This window comes from Vulpes lagopus, chromosome 11 (genome assembly GCF_018345385.1).
Source record: "Vulpes lagopus strain Blue_001 chromosome 11, ASM1834538v1, whole genome shotgun sequence".
Classification (NCBI taxonomy): domain Eukaryota; kingdom Metazoa; phylum Chordata; class Mammalia; order Carnivora; family Canidae; genus Vulpes; species Vulpes lagopus.
In genome coordinates this window covers 27,968,790-27,990,576 of record NC_054834.1, presented here as the reverse complement: position 1 = coordinate 27,990,576, position 21,787 = coordinate 27,968,790, and the positions used below count along the sequence as shown (strand labels likewise).

General features: G+C 53.4%; 3 protein-coding genes across 7 annotated transcripts; 2 read left to right on the top strand and 1 right to left on the bottom strand.

Annotated features, from left to right (window-relative positions):
- The first annotated feature begins 7,672 nt into the window (after positions 1-7,672).
- On the top strand, positions 7,673-12,620 carry NR1I3 (nuclear receptor subfamily 1 group I member 3). 4 transcript variants are annotated; one of them, XM_041722883.1, is made up of 9 exons: positions 7,673-7,817; positions 8,087-8,225; positions 8,698-8,828; positions 9,976-10,145; positions 10,322-10,461; positions 10,871-11,016; positions 11,134-11,250; positions 11,365-11,470; positions 12,368-12,620. In XM_041722883.1, the coding sequence occupies exons 2-9, from the start codon at positions 8,119-8,121 to the stop codon at positions 12,495-12,497; spliced, it is 1,047 nt and encodes a 348-aa protein (XP_041578817.1). In that variant the 5' UTR covers positions 7,673-7,817; positions 8,087-8,118; the 3' UTR covers positions 12,498-12,620. The 4 variants fall into 4 exon arrangements, with proteins under 4 accessions (XP_041578817.1, XP_041578816.1, XP_041578818.1 ...); XM_041722882.1 differs by having other exon boundaries at positions 7,800-7,923; positions 8,087-8,548; positions 8,631-8,828; XM_041722884.1 differs by lacking the exon at positions 7,673-7,817 and adding an exon at positions 7,818-7,923.
- A 253-nt stretch (positions 12,621-12,873) lies between these two features.
- Positions 12,874-16,359, bottom strand: TOMM40L (translocase of outer mitochondrial membrane 40 like). 2 transcript variants are annotated; one of them, XM_041722887.1, is made up of 10 exons: positions 16,174-16,359; positions 15,706-15,956; positions 15,352-15,419; positions 14,964-15,056; positions 14,555-14,656; positions 14,317-14,422; positions 14,014-14,136; positions 13,826-13,902; positions 13,517-13,619; positions 12,874-13,371 (listed from the first exon to the last, which is right to left on the bottom strand). In XM_041722887.1, the coding sequence occupies exons 2-10, from the start codon at positions 15,818-15,820 to the stop codon at positions 13,232-13,234; spliced, it is 927 nt and encodes a 308-aa protein (XP_041578821.1). In that variant the 5' UTR covers positions 15,821-15,956; positions 16,174-16,359; the 3' UTR covers positions 12,874-13,231. The 2 variants fall into 2 exon arrangements, with proteins under 2 accessions (XP_041578821.1, XP_041578820.1); XM_041722886.1 differs by having other exon boundaries at positions 15,706-15,856; positions 16,174-16,356.
- A 1,833-nt stretch (positions 16,360-18,192) lies between these two features.
- On the top strand, positions 18,193-20,331 carry APOA2 (apolipoprotein A2). Its single transcript, XM_041722888.1, has 4 exons — positions 18,193-18,341; positions 18,490-18,575; positions 18,854-18,986; positions 20,117-20,331. Exons 2-4 carry the CDS (start codon positions 18,524-18,526, stop codon positions 20,232-20,234), a joined length of 303 nt encoding a protein of 100 aa, XP_041578822.1. The 5' UTR covers positions 18,193-18,341; positions 18,490-18,523; the 3' UTR covers positions 20,235-20,331.
- Positions 20,332-21,787: the final 1,456 nt, after the last annotated feature.

Below are 21,787 nucleotides of genomic sequence, written 5' to 3'. Positions count from 1 at the left end.
CCTACTCCTCTGGCTTCCCCCTACCTTTCTAATGAATGGCTAATTAGCATGGAAAAGATTGTCTTTAATGAAGCAGACCTCTCCAAAGTTCTCAAACAGCTTTGCAAAGATTCTAAAGAGAATTTAAGATCCTAGATCAGAGATCGGCAAGCTTTTCCTAACAGCCAGATAGTTACTATGTTAGGCTTTGCAGGCCTGATGGTCTCTGTTGAGATGACTCAAGTGTCCCCCTATACTTTGAAAATGGTCCTAAACAATAAGCCAGTAAGTGTGGCTGTGTTCTAATAAAACTTTATTTGTGGACACTGAAGTATGAACTTCATGTAATTTTTATGTGTCATGAAATATTCTTTTTCTTCTTTTTAAATTTTAATGTAAAAACCATTCTTAGCTCATAGGCTCTGCAAAAAGAGGCAGCAGGCCAGATTTGGCTCACCAGCCATCAATGATTACATACCCAAGTGTGCTACAAAGTACAAGTTCTATCATAGATCAAAGAAGAAAGACATGGTCCTGGACCAAAAGAGCCAAAAGTTTCCTGCGGAAAATGGGATTTGGGGTTGGGCATTAAGGGAAAGATAAAAGTTAGGCACCTTTTAGGTGGAAGGGAATGGGAAGAAGGGGAAAAAACCACCTCTGGGTGTTAACAAGAGAAAAATGATGAAGTAAGAATGTGGTTGATGATAGGGAAGCTGCCGGAGACATGTGAGGGCCTTGAACATCAGAACAGGGAATGTAAACCTGACTCTTGCACAAACAGCATGTTAGATTGCTCTTGCAGAGGAAACAGGATTGATCTGGCAAGAGAAAGATTAGGAGCAAGGAGAACAAGGTGGAAAAATGACAGTTGTACAAAGTATAAGAGTCTGGGTGCATGTAGGGAAAGTAACAGAAGAGAAGAGACGTGTTTGAGCCAGAACCTGGGGGTCCGCACAGGATTAAAGCAGGCTGAGACCGGAGGTTTGGCTCAACGGACACCTGAGTGAGGTCTGTCGGAGGTCAGATGCAGACAGGGCAGGTGAGAACCTCAGGTAGCCATGGTCCAGAAGTCAGAATGGAGTCAGGAATCAGACTGGAGGATTAATGAGCATCCCATCAGAGAATCCGGATAGCAAAGGATCAGGATCCGCTCTGAAAGATAGCGACGAGAAAGGGAAACAGGAACATATCCAGGTGACACCAAGGAACCGGTGTTGCTAGAATGTGCTTGGCACAAAGTAAATCTCCATTAAATATTTGCTAAGCGAATGAATGAATTCCCAAATACATGATGCATGTGGGAGGGGCATGAGCTTGGAATCAGACCTTAATGCATATAAGCCTATTTATTTATATCAAAAACATTTATTCTATGTGTCAGGCATGTATAAGCCCCAAGGATCTAAAAGTAAAAGAGGCGGCTCTTGACTTCAACAACTCACAGTCGATTGACAGGGTCAGAGAGAAACACGATTACTCTGCAATATGATCAGGGTTGTGACAGATGTGCATGCAGAGGGGTAGCTGTGAGCCACAGGGCCAAACGGATCACGAGGACCAGGACGGGCTGTGCGGTGATTTGGAAGCAGAGGTATGCAGGGCAAGTCCAGCCCGACAGAAGAACAGGGGCCGAGGTTCAGAGGTGACCGGGCCCCGCTCGTTCAGGGCTCCCTCAGCGTGTAAGCACATCTAGAGCCAAAATGTGACGTGTTCGATCACGGGAGGGAAGCGGGCTTGGAACAGATGAGGCCAGAGTGATAAATCGGGGCCAGATCACGAAGGACTGTGTGTGACATGCTAAAGAGATTGGATTTTATCCTGAAGGTGATGGGAAGCAAATGAAGAATTTTAAGCAGGAAAGAGACATGATCAAATTTGCATTCTAGAAATAGCAACAGCATGGAGGACGGGCTGGAAGAAGATGAGGCTGGGTGTGGGGAGAATAATTTAACAGGTTACTGCAGTAATAAGTGGGAGATGGGGGGGGGGCTGAGCCCAGTAAGAGCCGTGGGCATGTCAGGCTGGGAGGCAGGAATGACAGGCGAGCTGGCGATGGTTTCCAGGGAGCGAGGTAAAGGAGGGGGATTAGGTGACTCCGTGGCTTCTGGCTCGCATCTGGGAGCAGGTGGCAATGCAGGGGAAGGAAGAGGGTAAGAGAAGGAATGTGTACCGACTTCCTTCCAGGTTCCAAGCACCAAGGAACTTTACATATATTGCTTTATGTAATCTTCACAACAAACCTTGATAAGGAGGTGTTATTAACCCCCTTTTCCAGATAAGAAAAGTGAAGTTTAGAGAGTTTAACCCACTAGGCCGTAACCAACACAGATGATTTTCAGACCCTGGGACAGGCATGCGGGAGGAAGGTAATGACACGGGTTAACCTCAGAGCCTGCTCCCCATGGAGGTCACGGGCAGACCCCAGCAGCTCCCAGCCTCACTCTTGCTCTGTGGGGGAGACTCTAAGACTGGGAGCACTTCTTTTTAATTTTTTTAAAGATTTTACTTATGCATTTGAGAGAGAATAAGAGAACAGAGGGAGAAGCAGACTCCCAGCTGAGCAGGGAGCCCAATGTGGGGCTCGATCCCTGGATTCCAGGATCACCACCTGAGCCAAAGGCAGGTGCTTAACTAACTGAGCCACCCAGGCGTCCCTCCTTCCACCTTTTTAAGTTTTATTTAAGTAACCTCTACACCCCAGATGGGGCTCAAACTCATGACCCAGAGATTAAGAGTCCAGTGCTCTTTTGACGGAGGCAGCCAGGTGCCCCAAGGCTGGGAGCACTCATGTACCTAGAAGAGCAGGCTCCGACAGGCGTGTCCCAAAGCCAACTACAAGAACAAGGCTCAGGGCAATCCCTGGGCCCCGAGAGAAGGGGCAGCCCTGGGCCAGAGCATCTCTGCACCAACCTGAGCTCCTCCCTAAGCACGTCAGGGAGAGCCAGGAGGAGGAGGACTGCCTCCCCTCCCTTGTCTGGGAGTTGCCCAGCCTGATCCTATCAGACTCCCTGAGCTGGATCTCAGGGAGGTCAAATATTTAGGGAAGGAGCAACAAAAGTAATTCAGCTAGCAAGAGCCAGCATCAGAATTATTTTTTAAAGACTTTATTTATTTATTTGACAGAGAGAAACAGAGAGCATACAAGCAGGGAGAGAGGCAAGCAGAGGCAGAGGGAGAAGCAGGCTCCCTGCTGAGCAGGGAGGCAGAGGCGGGACTTGATTCCAGGACCCTGGGATCATGACCTGAGCTGAAGGCAGAGGCTTACCCCACTGAACCACCCAGGTGTCCCTCCTTTTGACCTCTTCCACCCTCCACCTCTGGCAACCAAAAATCTGATCTCTGTTTCTAAGAGTTTGTCTGAGGTTCTACATCTAAGTGAGATCACACAGCGTTTGTCTTTCTCTGACTTACTTCGCTTAGGATGATGCCCTCAGGGTGCGTCCACGTCACAAATAGCAGGATTTCCTTCTTTTTATGGCTGAATAGTATTCCAATGTGTGTGTACCCATCTTTACCCATATTTAAAAAAAAAAAAGATTTTATTTACTTATTCATGAGACAGACACAGGCAGAGACACAGGCAGAGGGAGAAGCAGGCTCCCTGCAGGGAGTCCCATGCGGGACTCGACCCGGGGATCCCGGGGTCACAGCCTGGGCCTCCCAGGTGCCCCTATCCATCTAAGCTATTGTAAATAATGCTACAATGAATGCAGGGGTTCACATATCGGTTCAGGACAGAGACTTTGTTTCCTTTGGATATACACCCAGAAATGGAATTGCTGGATTATACGGTAGTTCTATTTTTAATTTTTTGAGGCACTCCCATACTGTTTTCCATGGTGGCTGTGAATTTACATTCCCACACACAAGGGTTTCCTTTCTTCACGTTCTCACCACCACTTGTTAGCTCTTGTTTTTCTGGTGTGGGATGGTATCTCACTGCGGTCTTGATTTGCATTGCCCTGATGATGAGGGATGCTGGCACCTTCTCGTGTACCTGTTGGCCATTTAAACATCTTCTTTGGAAAAATGTCTATTGAGGTCCTTTGTTCATTTTTAATTGGGTTATTTGGTGGGGGGGATTATTTGGTTTTGGTTCCAGCTTTTGCTATTGAGTTTCTTAAATATTTTTTTAAATTAATTAATTTATTTATTCATGATAGACATAGAGAGAGAGAGAGGCAGAGACACAGGAGGAGGGAGAAGCAGGCTCCATGCAGGGGGCCCGACGTAGGACTCGATCCTGGGACTCCAGGATCATGCCCTAGGCCAAAGGCAGGCACTAAACCGCTGAGCCACCAGGGATCCCATCTTAAATATTTTGGATATTAACCCCTTACTGGATGTGTCCTTTGCAAACATTTCCCCCATTCTCTAGGTTGCCTTTTCATTTTGTTGACGGTTTCCTTTGCTGTCCAGCTTTTTAGTTTGATGCAGTCCTACTTGTTTATTTTTTATTTCACTGGTTGTGCCTTAGGTATCGTAAAGCGGCATTTTAAGACCTACTGAGGGACACCTGGGTGGCTAGGCAGTGGAGGATCTGCCGTTAGCTCAGAGCGTGACCCCGGGGTCCTGGGATCCAGTCCTGCATCGGGCTCCCCATAGGGAGCCTGCTTCTCCCTCTGCCTGTATCTCTGCCTCTCTCTGTGTGTCTCTCATGAATAAATAAATAAAATATTTTTTTTAAAGACCTACTGAATTTGAGATGCCTATGTGACATCCAAGTGAAGTCAGCTAATAAACTGGTGGGTGGGTGTATGCAGAACGCGGTCCTCCTCCTGTCATCTCTCTCCCAGGGGATGGTACTTCATCACTTAATCACTCAAGCTAGAAATCTGGAGTCCTGTTTGACTCCTCTTCCTCTTCCTCTAGTAGTCACCAAGTTCCAGTGATTGCACCTCCCGTGTATTTCTCAAAACCCCCTCTTCCTCTACAGCTTCCCACTGTGCTACCTCAGACGTAATCTTCTCCCAACTACATCGCGGCCATAGCTTTCCTACTGGTCCCTTTGCCTCAGACCCTGCACCATCAGATCCATCTTCCAAACAGCCAGCAAAGTAAGATATCTAGAGTGAGATAGATCTAACCAGAATAGGTCTGCCCGTGTCATTTCAAAAGCTTTCTGATGGATCCAACCTGCTTCGTCTGGGAGACAGGAGGTCCCCTGTGAACTGGCCCTGCTTCCATCTCTGCCTCCTAGCCCACCACTCCAGATTTCTTCCCTCCCACTCCCAATCTGGAGTGTTGGGCTCCAGCACGAGAGGTTTGTTTGGGGTTCAACCACAGGCACCTTTTGGATCTGGCTTCTGGAACTTTCTCGCGTTGCACCTTCTGCTTAAACTGCATTTTGTTTTCACCTAACTCCTCATTACCCTTTCAAAATCAACTCAGCTGTCATTCCTCCAGGAAGCCTTTCCTGCCTCCTCCTCAACACCTTTTTGCCAAAGTGGATTAGGTGCCCCTGCTCTGTGGTCCCATATGCTCCATGCACAGCACCATCATTGATCTGATTAGATTTCTATCTGTGCAAACGTCTGCCTTTCTCACTAGCACTTTTTTAAAGATTTTATTTCTTTATTCATGAGAGAGAGAGAGAGAGATTGAGGCAGAGACACAGGCAGAGGGAGAAGCAGGCTCCCTATAGGGAGCCCAACGTGGGACTCGATCCCAGGACCCCGGGATCACGCCCTGGGCCAAAGGCAGACACTCAACTGCTGAGCCACCCAGGCGTCCCCTCACTAGCACGTTTAAGGTCCATAAGGCCAGAAGAGCATCTTAGTCAGCTTTTCATTCCTAATGTCTACCACATAGTAGGTTCTTAGTCAATATATGTTGGTTAGATGAATTAGTATGAATTCTCACAGTCACACTCAGAAGAATATGCCAAAAGATGTGCACCCAGAGATGTGCTCAGCATCCCCCAAGAACCAGATCTAAGCACCTGGGCTCTCTGGAACTCCACTTATTTCAAAATATAATAGTTAATACAATTCATTCTGGGGGACTAAATAAGGCTCTGTATCTCTCTCTCTCTGGGTTTTTATGACTCCAACCTGATTGTGGGTTCGTGTTTATTTATTTACGATAGTTTTTTTATTCATTTGAGACAGAGACAGAGTGAGCAAGCGGGAGCAGCAGAGGGAGAGGGAGACACAGACTCCCCGTTGCGTAGGGAGCCCAATGTGGGGCTGATCCCAGGACCCCAAGATCATGACCTGAGCTGAAGGCAGATGTTTAACTGATGGAGCCACCCAGGTGCCCCTACACATGGGTTTTAAACTCATATTTAGAGCAACGTTAATTATGATTGAACTTTTAATGGAAGAAAAAGACATGACTAAATAAATAAATATGCATATTTCTAGTGGGAGAAGGCTATACCAGTGCAGAAATAGCAAACACCTGGGACGCCCAGTTGGCTCAGCGGTTAAGCGTCTGCCTTCAGCCGGGGGTGTGATCCTGGAGTCTCAGGATCGAGTCCCACATCGGGCTCCTTGCATGGAGCCTGCTTATGTCTCTGCCTCTCTCTGTCTCTCTGTCTCTCATGAATAAATAAATAAAATCTTTAAAAAAAAGAAATAGCAAACACCAGGGGAGATCTGCAGTGAGGACCTTCAAATTAGAAGACAGCTTTGGAAAAAAAAAAAAAAGAAGACAGCTTTGGACTCCATTCTAGCATGTGTGTAGTATCAGATTTACCTAACATAGATGTAACCAAAATGTTGTCCATCCCCAAAACATCCAAATAACTTTTGAAATGCTTTTTCAGTTCATAGATATTGAGAGAACACACACACACACACACACACAGTTTTCACACCTGCAAAATATTCTTCAGTGTTGATGGAACATGAGACAACCCTGGTGAAGACTCCTACTTGTGATTCTTAAACGTATTAATTAGAAGCCCTTCATCTTGGCTCTAGACAGGACCGAGAACATCATCTGCAGGGCTTGTTGAAAAACAGAAATGCAGATTCGCATTCCCTTACTCAAAAATCATTAAGAATTTCAAGACAGGAACAACTGGGTGGCTCAGCGGTTGAGCGCCTGCCTTCAGCCCAGGGCGTGATCCCGGAGTCCAGGGATCAAGTTCCACATCAGGCTCCCAGCATGGAGCCTACTTCTCCCTCTGCTGCTGCCTTCTCTGTGTGTGTTTCTCATGAATAAATAAATAAAATCTTAAAAAAAAAAAAAAAAAAAAAAGAATTTCGAGACAGCCATGGCCGAGCATGAAACCAAACCCAGGACCCTCTTGAGCCCCGGCTCTTGTGTGACTGCATAGGCCAGGTGCCCACAAAGCCAGCTGGGCGCAAGAGTCCTCAAATCAATCCTAACTACTACCTCTAATTGATAAGAGGCTACTCTGATTTAATTCTCAGCTCTCCCCAGTTAGGAAGTATAGACCTCACTAGCTCTTCGCAGAAGCTCTTCATTAGACCTCAGTCTCTTCTTAAGAACCTTCCTTGTAGGAGCCTTGTGCAATTGGCATGCCTGTTGTTTTACTGTTGTCCTACTGCACAGGAAAAAGCTTGCTCTCTCCCTCTCCTTTCCCTGCTTGTCCAAGATCCATGTTCGAAGGAGGCTTGCCGATCTAGCCCGAAGCTCAGTAGTAAGGAAGGGCTCAGTGGGTCTGATAAGCAGCAGCTTTTAGTGAGTCATGAGGCCCCGTCCCTACCCAGCAGGGTCCCTCCCTGTGTGCCAGCAGCCTGCACCATGGGCATGCTGGGAAAACCTCCCACCTGGGCCTTTGCCCCGGGTCCAGAGTCTGTGCCTTATCTAGGCAGTTGCCGAGAACCACTGGACGCCACACGCAACAGAAATTCCCTGTTTTCCAGGTATGAAGGGTCATAATCCCTAACTCCGAACACTGGCAGTTCCTGAAACCCAGGGGAAAGCAGGTGCAGAGTCAGAGTCTGCGGGTGACAGGCCTAAGAGTAGCAGGTAGGAAATCTTCTGGGGGCCAGAGATGAGAGGCAATAAAGCACAGGTAAGACAGAGGGTGAGGCCCACGGAAGGTTTGGGAAGAGGTCCCATCGCCGGTCAGAAGGAGCAGAAGAGCGTCAAGAGTGGCCTCCAGCTGACTGCTAACCCCTCCCACACTCAGGGGCCTGTGACAGCATCACAGCATCTGAGGCCATGGCCAGTGGGGACGATGAGCCCAGGAACTGTATGGTATGTGGGGACCGAGCCACGGGCTATCATTTCCATGCCCTGACTTGTGAGGGCTGCAAGGGCTTCTTCAGGTAAGAGCTTCCTCCCCAGGAGAAACGACCTCCCTAACTGCCCACGGGGCAGCCTGTCAGCCCTGGCACATGCCCGGGCTTGTCCAGCCAGTCCTGCCTCTCAGGGCCTGACTGCCCCGTGGCTAGCATGCTACATCTTGCCAACAACAACACTGCATACACAGGTGACAATAATAGAGGGAAGGCCGAGTGTTGGTCCTGTGGACACAACCCCTTGGTCCAGAGTACTTATTATGTACTCCCCACCTGCAGAGCACCGAGCCAGTGCTGTGCCAACGAGGCTCTCCTAAGTGATCCTGTGTCCCTGTGGAAATGCTTGAGAGGTGTTGTACCCTGCCCACCCTTAGGGACCCTTGGCCACAGCTCAGATTGGCCCACATCACCAGACAGACCATGTCATCTCAGCCCCTCACGCAGCCACCTGTTCACTGGCATCCACGACCACCCTCCTGAGTGTCTCCGTCTCTCACAGACGAACGGTCAGCAAAAGCACCGGGCTCACCTGCCCCTTTGCTGGAAGCTGTAAGGTCAACAAGGCTCAGAGGCGCCACTGCCCGGCCTGCAGGTTGCAGAAGTGCCTAGATGCTGGCATGAGGAAGGAAAGTGAGTTGGCCCCCTCCCAACGCAAGAATCCACCCAGCAGGTCTCTCTGCTCTGTCCTCTATTCCCAAAGCATATTCTCCGCACCAGAAGAGTGAGCTTTTGGAAACAAGTCAGATGATGTTCCTCTTCTGCTCAAAACCCCCGTGACCCCTCATCTCTCTTACAGTCCAAGATCTCATGGCCTAGCTTCCCCCACAGAGCCTCCCAGACTTTATCTCCTACTCTTCCCTCCTGGTTCAATCCATCACGGCCACCCTAACTTCAGTGCCCCGCCCCCACCCCAAGCACACCCAGCACACACTCCTCAGGACTTGTGCACTTGTGCTTGCCATTCCCTCTACCCAGAATGCTCTTCCCCTAAGATATTCACATGGCCTGATTTTTCTCTCTCACACATGTAGTGCCCGTCACTTAGTAGGTACTTGGTAGCTGTTGGGTGAATCATTTAATGCCATTTCTCTATGCCACATGATGAGGCTATGCTCCCAACAGATGATGTCACTGGAGCTCACGGAATGTGCCTGAGTTCCCTCAGCTGCAAAGTTGCAGCCTCCGTGTTCAGACCCTTCCGACGCCCAAGCCCTAGCTTTTCCCGTGGTATCACACCAGTTTCCAATATGGAGCAGCAGATAGGAAACCATAGGAGCCAAAAAATCTTCGCTGGATTTCTATCTGCATCGCTCTAGTATTCTGTGACCTTGGACCAGTCACTGGAGAGCCAGCCCACTCACGTATCTGAAGAATATGGATAAGAACACCTGCCCTGTGTACCCATAGCATTGTTCCGTCCAGCCAGGTGTAACTCCAGAACCCTTGAAATTATAGGGCTGATATTTTAGGAACCAAGTGCCCTCCTTCTTCAGTGTTTGCCCAGAAGCTAACATCTCCCTCCACCGTGACCACTCCATTCTCCACCCTCCTCTCCTCTCCCTTACCCCCGACGGTGCCTCGTGGGCTGGGGAGAGTGTGCAGGAACCCCTACCACCTGAGCCTCCAGGACTTCAGCCAAGCCCAAGGAGGCCTCAGGACTGCTCCTCCCTTCCCATGTCCTTCACTGTGCGGGGGATCCGATGGGTCCGGGGCACGGGGCTGGCAGAGAGAGGTGCTCTCCCCCGGCCTCAGTGGCTTTGTCCTCTTTCCCGGGCAGTGATCCTGTCGGCTGAAGCCCTGGCGCTGCGGCGAGCAAAGCAGGCCCAGCGGCGGGCCCAGCAAGCACCTCTGCAGCTGAGCAAGGAGCAGAAAGAGCTAGTCCAGACACTCCTGGGGGCTCACACCCGCCACGTGGGCACCATGTTTGACCAGTTTGTGCAGTTCAGGGTGAGAACTGATAGAGGCTTTGGGCTGAAATGTGACCCCAAGGGTGCCCTAGGGGGCTGGCCTGAGGGCAAGACTTCTCCAGGACCCCAGTGTAGACAGGCTCCTAGGCCCTTCCAAGACAGGGCTGGAGAGATCCCTGGGACCCGAGCCACTCATTTAGGCTCTGATGTCTGCAGCCTCCAGCTCATCTGTTCACCCACTACCAGCGCTTGCCCATCCCAGTCCCTGTGATGCCTCTGCTCGTGCACTTCGCAGACATCAACACTTTCATGGTACAGCAAGTCATCAAGTTCACCAAGGACCTGCCTCTCTTCCGGTACGTGAGCTCCCCTTACCTTTTGGGAGGAAAGCACTCTGATAAATTATAATCTCTCGGGATCCCCAGGTGCCTCAGCAGTTTGTACCTCCCCTTGGCCCAGGCCGTGACCCTGGAGTCCCGGGATCGGGATCGAGTCCCACATCGGGGTCCCCGCAGGGAACCTGCTTCTCCCTCTGCCTCTATCTCTCTCTCTCTCATGAATAAATAAAATCTTTAAAAAAATAACAATCTCTCTCTCTCTCTCTCTCACACACACACACACACACAGTCACGGACGCACTAGCCCATCCTGCAGCCTCGCCGAAGCCCCAGGTCCTGGATCCCCTCCTTTGCTCTTAAGTGGGCTCAGTGGGAGCTTGGAGCTACCCGCCCGGGTAGAGTCTAACGCGCTCCTGTGCTCCCCAAGGTCCCTGCCCATGGAGGACCAGATATCCCTCCTCAAGGGCGCAGCTGTGGAAATCTGTCACATTGCTCTCAACACCACTTTCTGCCTCCAAACACGACACTTCCTCTGCGGGCCGCTGCGCTACACGATGGAGGACGGCGTCCACGGTGAGGCGGTGCTTGCACCCAGGGCTGTGGCCTGCCCTGCCCCTGCCCCTGCCCCTACACCCTGCCCCCTGCCCTGTGGCCCGGCCAGAAGGAGCCTAAGACTAGCCTTTTCCCCAGCGGGCTTCCAGGAAGAGTTTTTAGAGTTGCTCTTTCGCTTCCACGGGACCCTGAAGCGACTCCAGCTCCAGGAGCCCGAGTACGTGCTCCTGGCCGCCATGGCCCTCTTCTCTCCCGGTGAGCATCCCCCAAAGCCCAGAAGCTTCAGCTCCTCCAGGCCCCCCAACTCCCTCCAGCCCGGGCCTTCGTCAGCAAACCCAAGCCCGTCCTTCCCCGCCCCGTGCCTTCCAGACAGGCCTGGGGTTACCCGGAGGGAGGAGATCGACCATCTGCAAGAGGTGATGGCCCTGACCCTGCAGAGCTACATCAGAGGCCAGCAGCCCAGGCCTCGGGATCGGTACGGGGGAAGGGGAGGGTGGTACGGGGTGGGGGGGCGGGGGGGGGCGAAGGGGGGGGTGCTAGGAAGCTGCAGGGGCAGCACAGCGAGGGGAGCACTGAGCTCAGGAGCAACACTCTACTGGCCTTGCCTCTGGGAAACCGGGTCCCTGGGGGGCTCTAGTCCTTCCCTTTGCACCTCATATGGTTCTGGCATCCAAACCGCTCCTACTGCTGTTTCATCGGATTTTTTCCAGACTTTTTTTTTATTCAGTAGATGCAAAGTAGTAGCTCGCAGGCTCTGTATGATAGCATTCCTGAGATTGATGACACCCATCGCCTTACCAGTCCTGCTCTCCGGGCTATGCAGCCTTCCAAGATTCTTGTTTGCTCTCTCTCCTTGGCCCTTCCCTTCCTCTCCAATGGCCCAATCCTTTCATCTTTCATTCCCCTTGAAGTTCAGGTTCACGGCCAAAGCCAGGCCCTGGCTCAACAGTCCGTGATCTACCCAGGCTCTGAGGTACACTCCACCTGTTCTCATTTGTTCCTCAATGAGCCAGTTTGGCCAGAAGAGGGATGCTTTATACCACACAACATGCCCGCCTTCTAGAACCTGCTCTAGAAGGCCAGATCCACAGATTCCACACAGTTGAAGTTCTGACCAAGTCTGGGGCCTTCTTCACACCTGGCCCTCAGACCTCTGGAGTCAAGAAAAACAGCATGGTGAGAGAAGACAGTGTCAGAGGGCCCTTTGGGGGCCTTTGGAATTTTTGATAAACTTGTCATACCGGAGCAAGACTTTCTCTAGTGTTCAGACCCAGCCTCCCTGAGGGAAGTTCAGGGGAGCAGGACCTCAAGACAACACTCTCGGCTGCCTCCTTTCCCTCTTTCCCTGGTGACCCCACTACTTCCTCCAAAGGTTTCTGTATGCAAAGCTGCTGGGCCTGTTGGCTGAGCTCCGGAGCATTAACAATGCGTACGGGCACCAAATCCAGCACATCCAGGGACTGTCTGCCATGATGCCGCTGCTCCAGGAGATCTGCAGCTGACGCCCCAGCCCGCCTCCTCCCCGGCCCACCCGGACACGCTGGACTGAAAAGGGGCAAATGCTGGGCTGGAGGTCAGGATCGGTAGAAAGGGAGCCCAGTGGTCGTAATGAAAGACTAAAGTGATTAACCGCCTCTTCATGCAGTCTTGGGGTGGTGGGGGATGACCATAGGGACACAGCTGTTCTCTGGATGCACAGAAGATGGGAAGGAGGAAGCCTCAGGCCAAGAGGTAAAGAAGCTCCTTCTGGGAACTGGGGCCGGAGTGCGGGGGGCACTTTCTGAGGTCCAAGGTTTAGCCTTTCAGCCCTTCTTTCCCAGCCCTGGGAGACTCTGGGATGGAAAACAAGATAGGGAGCTAATCCCATGCAGACTGGTCTGCTCTGAAGAGGAAGAAGCTAGGAGCTTTAATCCACAGGGAAATGAAGAAGGGGGAAAAGAGGGGGGGAAAGTCGCCAGACATACCCCTTAATCCTTCTTCCCTTCGTCCAGAGACACAAGAGCACAGGAAGAGGACCCTGGGGCCGGTGGCAGAGGTGGGAGCCTCACACCACGGCCTCAGCAGCTGCCCCCGTGGCAGCTCCAGTTCTGAGGAGGGCATGGTCCTGTCCCCCACTCTGCTCCTGGGACCGAGGGGTCACCCAGCAAGGTGGGCTCTGGAGAGGGGCCTAGTCTCTGGCCCTAGGGCACCTGACTCAGAGGTTCCAGCGTCTGTGGGGACTGGCTCTGGGGCCACCTCAGCCCACAGTGATGCTGAAGCCACAGTGGAATCTGTTGCGCCAGTGATTGAGGAAGGCTCCGAGGGCTAGGGTGACGGGCAAGGGGGGCATCTTCTTCTCCAGCACAGCACCCACACACCAGTTACTGTCCACCAGGCCTGTTGGGGAACAGGATACAGACTAGGTTATTTCACAGGCGTGGACAGAGGGATCAGAAGTAAGGTCAGAAGTAAGCTTCCCTCCCTCTGCCCCCCCGCCCCCCAGGTCCTCAGCACTTCCAAATGCCATCTTAATAACCCTCACCTCGAAACACCATGTTGGCCTGGGGCAGAGTCAGGTGGTAACCAAAGGAGAAGGTTGTGTCTTGCAGCCTTGTGTTTGCCTCAAACTCCACTCCAACCTGCACCTGAGAACCACGGCAAGGATGAGGGAAGGGCCTGTGTCAGTGGGCACTGCGGAGGCCGCCCGGGCTCAACAGAATGAAGGCCTGCCAGAGACAGCCAAGCCGTGTGGGTGGGAGGCACCGCAGGGCAGCAGGGCCCGCAGAGGCCCGTGGGGGCCAGAGTTCATGACTGACCCGCTGGGGGACGGGAGGCAGATCTGCAGGCTCACCTGTTCGTTGGCCCTGTGGTAATAACTCGCGTGGGCCCCACCTGAACCCACGTTCAACGTGGCCACCCAGTGGACAGCTGCAAAAACCAAAGCACAGGAGGCAAGGAGAGTTACTGTGGCAGGACCCAGGCCAGGAGCCGCCCCGAGTTCAGGGTCCCCTCTGCTCAGGCCCCCTCTTCAGCCCATACCCGAGTACTTCCCAGCCAGTGTCAGGATGGCCCCCTCTTCGCCTGGCCGCCGGTGATAAACCAGCTCTCCTCCCAGCACCAGCCGATGGGTGAGGCTCTGCAGGAAGTGAGCGACCATGATCACTGTGGGGCAGCGGGGGAGACACAGCGTCAGTCGTAGGGAGGGCAGCCAGGCCCGCTCCCCACCCCCCAGCCTGCCCAGGATGCTTCTCACCCCCAAACCTTCCAGACCATGAGGAACCACAGCCGACACTAGCAGGTGGGCAGCCACGAGGAAAAAGCATCCCTGTCCCAGTTCCTCACCCGACTCCCCAATGAGGTCAGGATTCCCCAGGGTCAGGGTGGCTGTGTAGTCATCTCCCCGGTACTCGCCATCGAACTGCCACGTCAGGAACTTGGCCTGCTGCGTCTGGGGAGGGAGAGCAAGGAGGAAAGCCTGCCTCCCCGCCCCCCCACCGTCACTACTGCCCTGCTCCTCCCTGGAGCCCCGGCCCAGAGCAGCAGCCTGGCTCTGGGGGTGGAGACAGGAAGCCCAGGTCACCTGGAAGACAGCCTTGGCTCGGAGCCGCTCTGCCAAGAGGAGCAGGACCTGGGCGTTGAGGCTGCCGCTGCTGTCCATATCCCCGACCACGGTGGGGAACACCTGTTGGGGAGTGGGCACAGTAAGAGGGAGCTGGGGGGCACCCCGCAGCGTGCAGCCAGCCAGCCAGGATTTCTTTAACAGTACCCGGCGCCCTCTAGTGGAGCCACGGAGACAAGCCCGGGCTCTTGCCACAGCTGTTGCCCCCACTCTCTCCTCCCACGGAGAGAAAACCCAGAGAAGCAGGGGCCCTGCACATCCCTCCCCCCAACACACAGATTTCCTCCACCTCTAGACCCAAGCCCCAGGGCCGGGGGTGGGGTGGGGTGGTGGCTTCTAGAGAGACCGCCCAGGTGCAAGAAGTCCTCACCTCGGTGGGGCTGAGTTGCCAGTCCCCTGCATAGGCCGCATGGAGGTGGTAGCCTGGCAGGCCCAGGGCACTCATGTGCACGGTGTGAGCCACCTGAGGGAAGAGCAGTCAATGGAGGAAAGCATTCCTGCCACTTTCAGGCCCCATCCCACCCTTCCTCTTCTCCCCAACCAGAAGGCCTTGCAAGAACCCCAAATATTCCAACATAGAGAGGGTCACCAAGACTCAAAGCAACAAGTCCCACAGGCAAGGGAGGTGGAGAGAGCCCCGCGTCCTCCCTCCTTTGTCCCGCAGTAGCCTGGGTAAGGCTTGAGTGCAAAGGCAAGGAGGAGAGGCTCCAGGGATGGGCAGGGAGGAATGGTAGGGAGGGCCAGAGAAGGGGGAGCACCTGGAAATGGCTGCTCAGAACCTTGTTGACCACGAGCTTTACTCCCTCCATCTGTGCTGGGAACACATCTGAAGGGGGTGCGGGGAGGGGAAGGGGGAGTAAGCACAGACAAGGAACCCCTGCCCCAAGACTTGTCTCCCCTTTCCATCCCATTGAAAGCACTTTGGAGGAACTGACCTCCTTTTGAGTCCTACCACGAAATGGTCCGCTCCACTGGGGCACCTGATCCTCCCTGAGGCTGGATGCCCCCGCTGGGATCTGCCCTCTCCTGCTCCCATCACTGGACACCCCAGATTCCAGACCCTCCCCTCCTCTGCCCCTTCAAAGTGAGACCCCCAAATGCCAAGCTCTCACCTTTGCAAAGCCGGTGCAGCTCGTCGAAGCTCCCAGGGTTGGGCAGAGGCTCCTCGCGGCGGGGGCTCCGGCGGGGCAAAGCCCCCATCGGTGCCAGGCCCAGTGTGTTCCCCATCTCCGTCCAAGGGTCACGGGAGGGGCCGGGGTTAGCCTGAGAAAGGACGCTATTGCTCCCTCTACCCCCCTCGGGCCCCACCCCGCATCCTCCGACTCCCCAGTCCCAGATACTTCCACATGGTCCGATGCTAGACCTGGAACAGGAAGAGTGGGGAGAGGATGCCCGTGGGGAGACGGACCCCCAGACTCGCTCCCGTCCCATCTTTGCTTCTTCACCCCCACCTGTCACCCCGTCCTCGCCTCCGTTCTCTAATCCCAGCTCTCATCACAGACCTCACCCAGCTTCCCAGTCTTTCTGCTCCTCATTCCTAGGCCCCAAGGCGAGGTTTGCAATGAAGCAACAGCCCTTACCGTCTCAGACTGTCATGCTGCCCCTTTTCCCCCGGCACACCCCGGTCATCTTGATGGGGGCAGCCATCTTGAGTGATGGCAGAACTGCAGCTTCACGCTGCATTCTCAGCGTGGTCGTGGGCGCCATCTTGGAAGCGGGCAAAAAAAGGCATCAAAGACCCGACCCTCCCTTGATTGGACCCGCCCAATCGTTAAAAAAAAAAGGGGGGGGGGGAGAAAAGAAGGCTCCTCCATCTCCCCGGGGCCAATGGGCGAGGAGGAAGCAAAGGGGGGGCTGACTCGGGTGCAGAGAGCTCCAACCCAGGCCCTGCAGAGGCGGGCGGGACTGGATTGGTAGCTCCGCAGGCTCGCTCGGGAAGGTGGCCTTAGGTCGCCCGGCCTCGGCGAGGGCGGGATGAAGCTGTGAGCGCGCGAGACGCTAGAGGGAGCATTTTGGAGCTTGGGCACCGAAGCTACTTTCTCCCTGCAGCCTGGAGGCTTCCAGTTTTGTGATGGGTGGCCGAGGGAGTGACTGTGACTACAGCATGTGGAACCCTGGTTCATAAGGCTCCCGGGTGCCCCCCCTCCAGCCCCCAGGGCCTCCTGGCGGCCCGCCACCGTGCACCGCAGCACCCCGGGCACCTGCACAGGAGTGCCACCCCCAAGGACAGCTCTTCCGAGGACCTGGAGGTCGACACCTCTCAAAGTTCACCTTCTACTTCTCTTGGTGGAATGGGAAGGGGTGAAAGTTTGGGGTAGAGGAGCAGGGGCTGCAGCCTTAGTTCTAGCAGGAGACTACTCCCTGAAACAGCTGCCCCCCACCCCGCCCCCCATCGCGAAATCCTTCCCTCATTGTCCAGGCATAGTTAGCAAATACAATCTAGGACTATGGACTCTGGCCCCCACATGGGCTCCACTCCAGAGCCAGGGACAGTCCGCGGCGTGCCCTTCAGGACTAAGAACTCCACAGGGGAATAGATGAAGTGGAATAAGACTTTGGGGGGACTCGGGTCCCTTCCCTCACTAGCCCTCACACTTCCATCTCCATCTCTCAAGAATGTTCCATGTACACTTTGAGGGCAAAAGGGTAAAAGATACAAATGCTTCTGATGTATGTTTAGCTGATTTCATCTGCCTTGGGCCTGGGGAGTGTACCTTTGTCCTCCCTCACAATCAGGGCTGGCCCCGCGGCCGGCCCTTGCCGGAGGGATGCTGTGGCCCCTGCTGACTCATACTGGCCGACCACCACCTGAGAATGATCAGGTCATCCAGTGACCAGGGGGCATCAACCTTTATCCTTGGTAGAAGACTCATTGACTTCCTCTCTGGCTGGGCCTGCCACTTGGAAGGGAAGGCAGAGGCTACTTTCTGAATTTGTTTTACTGGGGGAAGGGTGGACTCATCAGCACTCAGGAGGTCATTCTGGGCTCTCCTGTTTATACTTCCTCAGCTCATTACACATTAACTGAAAAAGAGACCGATTCCATGACACATGCCCTCTGGCCCTAACCCTTATTCTCCTAATCCTCCTTCCCCTGACCCTCATCTCTTAATTTCAATTCCTTTCCCCTTCCTTCTGTTCCCCAATACCTCTCTGCCAAGTTGCAAGTAGGGCTGAGGAGATGAAATCTACCCACAATGGGAAAAAGCTACCAGGGCTTTCTGGGAGAAAACTAGGAATCCTGCTTTCTGTGGCATTTAAATCCAAAGACTGGGGGCACCTGGGTGGCTCAGTGGTTAAGCGTCTGCCTTCAGCTCAGGTTATCATCCCAGGGTCCTGGGATCAAGTCCTGCATCGGGCTCTCCACAGGGAGCCTGGCTTCTCTTCTGCCTATCTGTCTGCCTCATTCTGTGTCTCTCGTGAATAAATAAAATATTTTTTTAAAAAGTCCAAACGCTAATAGCCCCACACCCAAAAAGAATGACTATTGAATAAGCCTGAGGTATACCCCCTTGGCCTCCACGAAGGCCCACACCCCTTGACTCCCACCTCATCACCATGAGTCCCCCACATGCTGGTCCTCTCCTATCCCATTCCCCCAGCTTGTTTATTCCAACATGTTCCTTGCCCCATGGGGCCCCTCCACAGCCCTTATCACCTGACAGGGGGGTGGGGAAGCAGAAGTCTATATAGTCCCTGGCTCCCCAGCCAGGTCAGGCACAGACAGCAAGGACGAAGAGGCTACAAGGTAGGGTAAGAGAGAGAGCAGTGTGACCAGGATCCAAAAAGGGAACCCGTGGGAACGGAGGGAACCAGGGTTGCAGTGGGCACCTAGGTAGGGGTGTCTGGGGTGGGGCTGAAGCTCATTTGGCTTCAATGTCCTCCCCCACCCCCAGCTGTTTCCAGGCCACCATCCCCACTGTTACCACCATGAAGCTACTCGCCGTGACTGTGCTGCTCCTCGTCATCTGTAGCCTCGAAGGTGGGTGTGATATGGAGAGGGGTCCCGAGAGGGAGAAGGTGCCAAGGGTCCCTGCTACCCATCTGAAAGATCGTTCCCTCTCGAAAGCTCAGGAGGTTCATCCAAAGACCTGGAACTGGGTACCTATTCAGGGAGAGGGCTGAAAGCTGAGGCTGGCTACCGGCAGAGGCGTGGCAGGGGTCCAGGACTCATTGTTGGGGACCCAGCCCACAAGATGTGTGTGTGTGTGTGTGTGTGTGTGTGTGTACGTGTCTGTGTGTGCTTCTGTGTATATGCAGGGGCTTTTGTGCGGAGACAGGCAGAGGAGCCGAATCTGCAGAGCTTGGTTTCTCAGTACTTCCAGACCGTGACCGACTATGGCAAGGACCTGATGGAGAAGGCTAAGGGCCCAGAGCTTCAGGCCCAGGCCAGGTAAGTCTCAGTGAAAGGGGCTCAGGGGGCGCATCCGCCTGGCTCAGTCAGTGGAGTGTGCGACTTGATCTCCGGGTTGTGAGTTTGGGCCCCACATTGGGTGTAGAGATTGCTTGAAAAGAAAATCTTTTTTTCTTTTTTTTAAATTTTACCTATTTATTCATGAGAGACACAGAGAGAGAGAGAGACAGGCAGAGGGAGAAGCAGGCTCGATGCAGGGAGCCCCGACGTGGGACTCTATCCCTGGTCTCCAGGATCGTGCCCTGGGCTGAAGGTGGCGCTAAACCGCTGAGCCACCCAGGCTACCCCCAGTAAAATCTTTTAAAAAAGAAAACAAGAGAGAGAAAGAGAGAGAGAGAGAGAGAGAGAAAGAAAGAAAGAAAGAAAGCGAGAGAGAGAGAGGGAGGGAGGGAGGGAGGGAGAAAGAAAGAAAGAAAGAAAGAAAGAAAGAAAGAAAGAAAGAAAGAAAGAAAGAAAGAAAGAAAAAGAAAAAGAAAGAAAAAAGAAAGAAAGAAAAAGAAAGGGAGGTTCGGGAACTAGGGAGCTATGGGGGGCGGGGGGGCGCCTGGGTGGCTCAGTGGTCTTTCATAAATAAATAAGATCTTGGGCAGCCCTGGTGGCGCAGAGGTTTACCTCGACCTGCAGCCCGGGGTGTGACCCTGGAGACCCAGGATCGAGTCCCACCCATGTTGGGCTCCCTGCATGGGGCCTGCTTCTCCCTCTGCCTCTCTCCCCTCCCCCCCACCCCGTGTGTCTCTATGAATAAATAAATAAAATCTTTTTTAAAAAATAAATAAAATCTTTTTAAAAAAAGAAGAGAAGATGGGAGTTTGCACAGAAGATGGAGCTCAAGGGGGTTTAAGTTGGAGAGAAAAATGCCTTTACCCCCACCCCCAAAGATCCCAGTCCTCTTGGACAGACAGGGCCAGCAGGAGGTAGGCTTTGAATTTCTGTCTCTAAGGTCTGTTCCTCTGCCCAGTGGAGGGCTTGCCTCTTCTCCCAGGAGCGTTGCCATGCCAGGACGGACCAGGCACTAGTTTGGGGAGCTGGGTCTCACCTCCCAGCACCACCGAGGCCCCTGCCAGTGCCTAGGGTCTCTCACCCTGACCTCTAATCCTTTGAATCTACAGGGCTTACTTTGAGAAGACGCAGGAGCAGCTAACACCCCTGGTCAAGAAGGCCGGCACTGATCTGCTCAACTTCTTGAGCAATTTCATAGACCTCAAAACACAGCCTGCCACCCAATGAGGTGTCCAGACTGTTGTCGTCCATCCCCAGGTGGCCCCTGGAACACCCACTGGCCAGGCTCAGAGCCCTTGTTTTCTAAATAAAATTGAAGGAGTCATGTGTGAGCCTGGTGCTTTGGGGGACTGGGAGAAGTAGGGGTATTGGTGAGGGCAGGACAGAGAGGCCTGCTCCTGCTAGGAGAGGGGTTTGGTGTGAGGAACGGAGGGAGGGTTGAAAAGATGGATGGTGGAGACAACGGGGGAGTGGTGTCTGTGAGTCTTCTCCATGCCCCACGCATCTTCCCACAGCCTGGGACCTGCCCTGCAACAGAGGTAAGGGACGGCGCAAGGTGGGAAAGATTCACAAACTGAGTCCCTCGACTCCTGAAGGTCAAGGAAGGAAGGCACCCCTGCTCCAGAACTTCCTCTTAATCATTCTGTGAAGAGGAGAAAGCTTCCCATAAAGGAACCAGAGCTGTCACTCAAAACCCTTACTTCCCTTCTGAGCCAGGGGAATGCCATGCTCCCCCCAATTCCTAGAAGAAAAGACACAGAGTGGATTCACTCCTCTTCCCCAAAAGTGCTCAAACCCTTCTTCCATTTAAAACCTCTCACCTAAAAATAAATAAATAAATAAATAAATAAATAAATAAATAAATAAATAAATAAATAAAAATAAAACCTCTCACCTAGAGAGGAACCCCCATTCCAAACCTCTCCCCCTGTCATCTGGGTACTATTCACAGAGCTGGCCAGGTAGCCAGATCTGGAACCTGCAGACGTGATGGCCAGCCAGGGGCCTGACAGTTCTCCTGGATTAAGTGAAAATGGAGGGGTCCTTGGGGGGTGCTCAATGGTCGAGCATCTGCCTTCAGCTCAGGGTGTGATCCTGGAGACCCGGGATGGAGTCCCACATCCGGCTCCCTGCATGGAGTCTGCTTCTCCCTCTGCCTGGTCTCTGCCTCTCTCTGTGTCTCTCATGAATAAATAAAATAAATAAAATAATTAAAATAAAATAAAATAAAATAAACCAAAATGGAATGGAACTCAGGCTGGGCTGATGTCAGAGACTCACAGGACCAAAATGTAGCACAAGGAAGAGGCTGCACTTTCCAATAAAAGTTTGCTCCCCCCTCACACTCGGAGCAGTTACCTGCCGACCTGGCTCATTTCTCACAGCTCATCTGAAGTCACTGCTCCCAGGCACCCAGCGTGGCTCCAGTCTGTTCTGTTTGTCACTTGCAAGATGCCCTTGGACTGATTAGTCAACTTCCCAGAGCCCAATCCTCCCCCCAGGGTTCATGAGCAGCTCAAACAGAGACAGGGACCAGGGTGCAGGTGTAAATCGCCCTGCAGGGGCTGAGCCCGCACTGGGGCGGCGGGGTAGCGGCTGGGGGTGGCCGGGGATGCGAGGCCCAGGCTGCCTGAGCTGCGGGGTCCGGTGCAGGTCCAGCAGCGTCTGAGGGGATGCAGGTACCACAGGGAATCCTGCCTCCTGGGAGAGCCCAACGGGACAGGCCGACCTGCCTGGGAGCTGACCTCCCATCTAGACGGCACTTGTTCCCCGTTGCCTCA

Bases quoted from the DNA above. Each gene is read 5' to 3' on its own strand.
- NR1I3 (XM_041722882.1), top strand. From the start codon at position 8,353: ATGCTACATCTTGCCAACAACAACACTGCATACACAGGTGACAATAAT. The intron at 11,017-11,133 runs GTGAGGCGGTGC...CCTTTTCCCCAG, and splicing joins GATGGAGGACGGCGTCCACG to CGGGCTTCCAGGAAGAGTTT. The intron at 11,471-12,367 runs GTACGGGGGAAG...CTTCCTCCAAAG, and splicing joins CAGCCCAGGCCTCGGGATCG to GTTTCTGTATGCAAAGCTGC.
- TOMM40L (XM_041722887.1), bottom strand. From the start codon at position 15,820: ATGGGGAACACACTGGGCCTGGCACCGATGGGGGCTTTGCCCCGCCGG. The intron at 15,057-15,351 runs GTGCTCCCCCTT...CTCTTCCCTCAG, and splicing joins TTCTGAGCAGCCATTTCCAG to GTGGCTCACACCGTGCACAT. The intron at 13,372-13,516 runs GTGAGGGTTATT...GTTCCCCAACAG, and splicing joins GGCCAACATGGTGTTTCGAG to GCCTGGTGGACAGTAACTGG.
- APOA2 (XM_041722888.1), top strand. From the start codon at position 18,524: ATGAAGCTACTCGCCGTGACTGTGCTGCTCCTCGTCATCTGTAGCCTC. The intron at 18,576-18,853 runs GTGGGTGTGATA...GTGTATATGCAG, and splicing joins CGTCATCTGTAGCCTCGAAG to GGGCTTTTGTGCGGAGACAG. The intron at 18,987-20,116 runs GTAAGTCTCAGT...TTGAATCTACAG, and splicing joins GAGCTTCAGGCCCAGGCCAG to GGCTTACTTTGAGAAGACGC.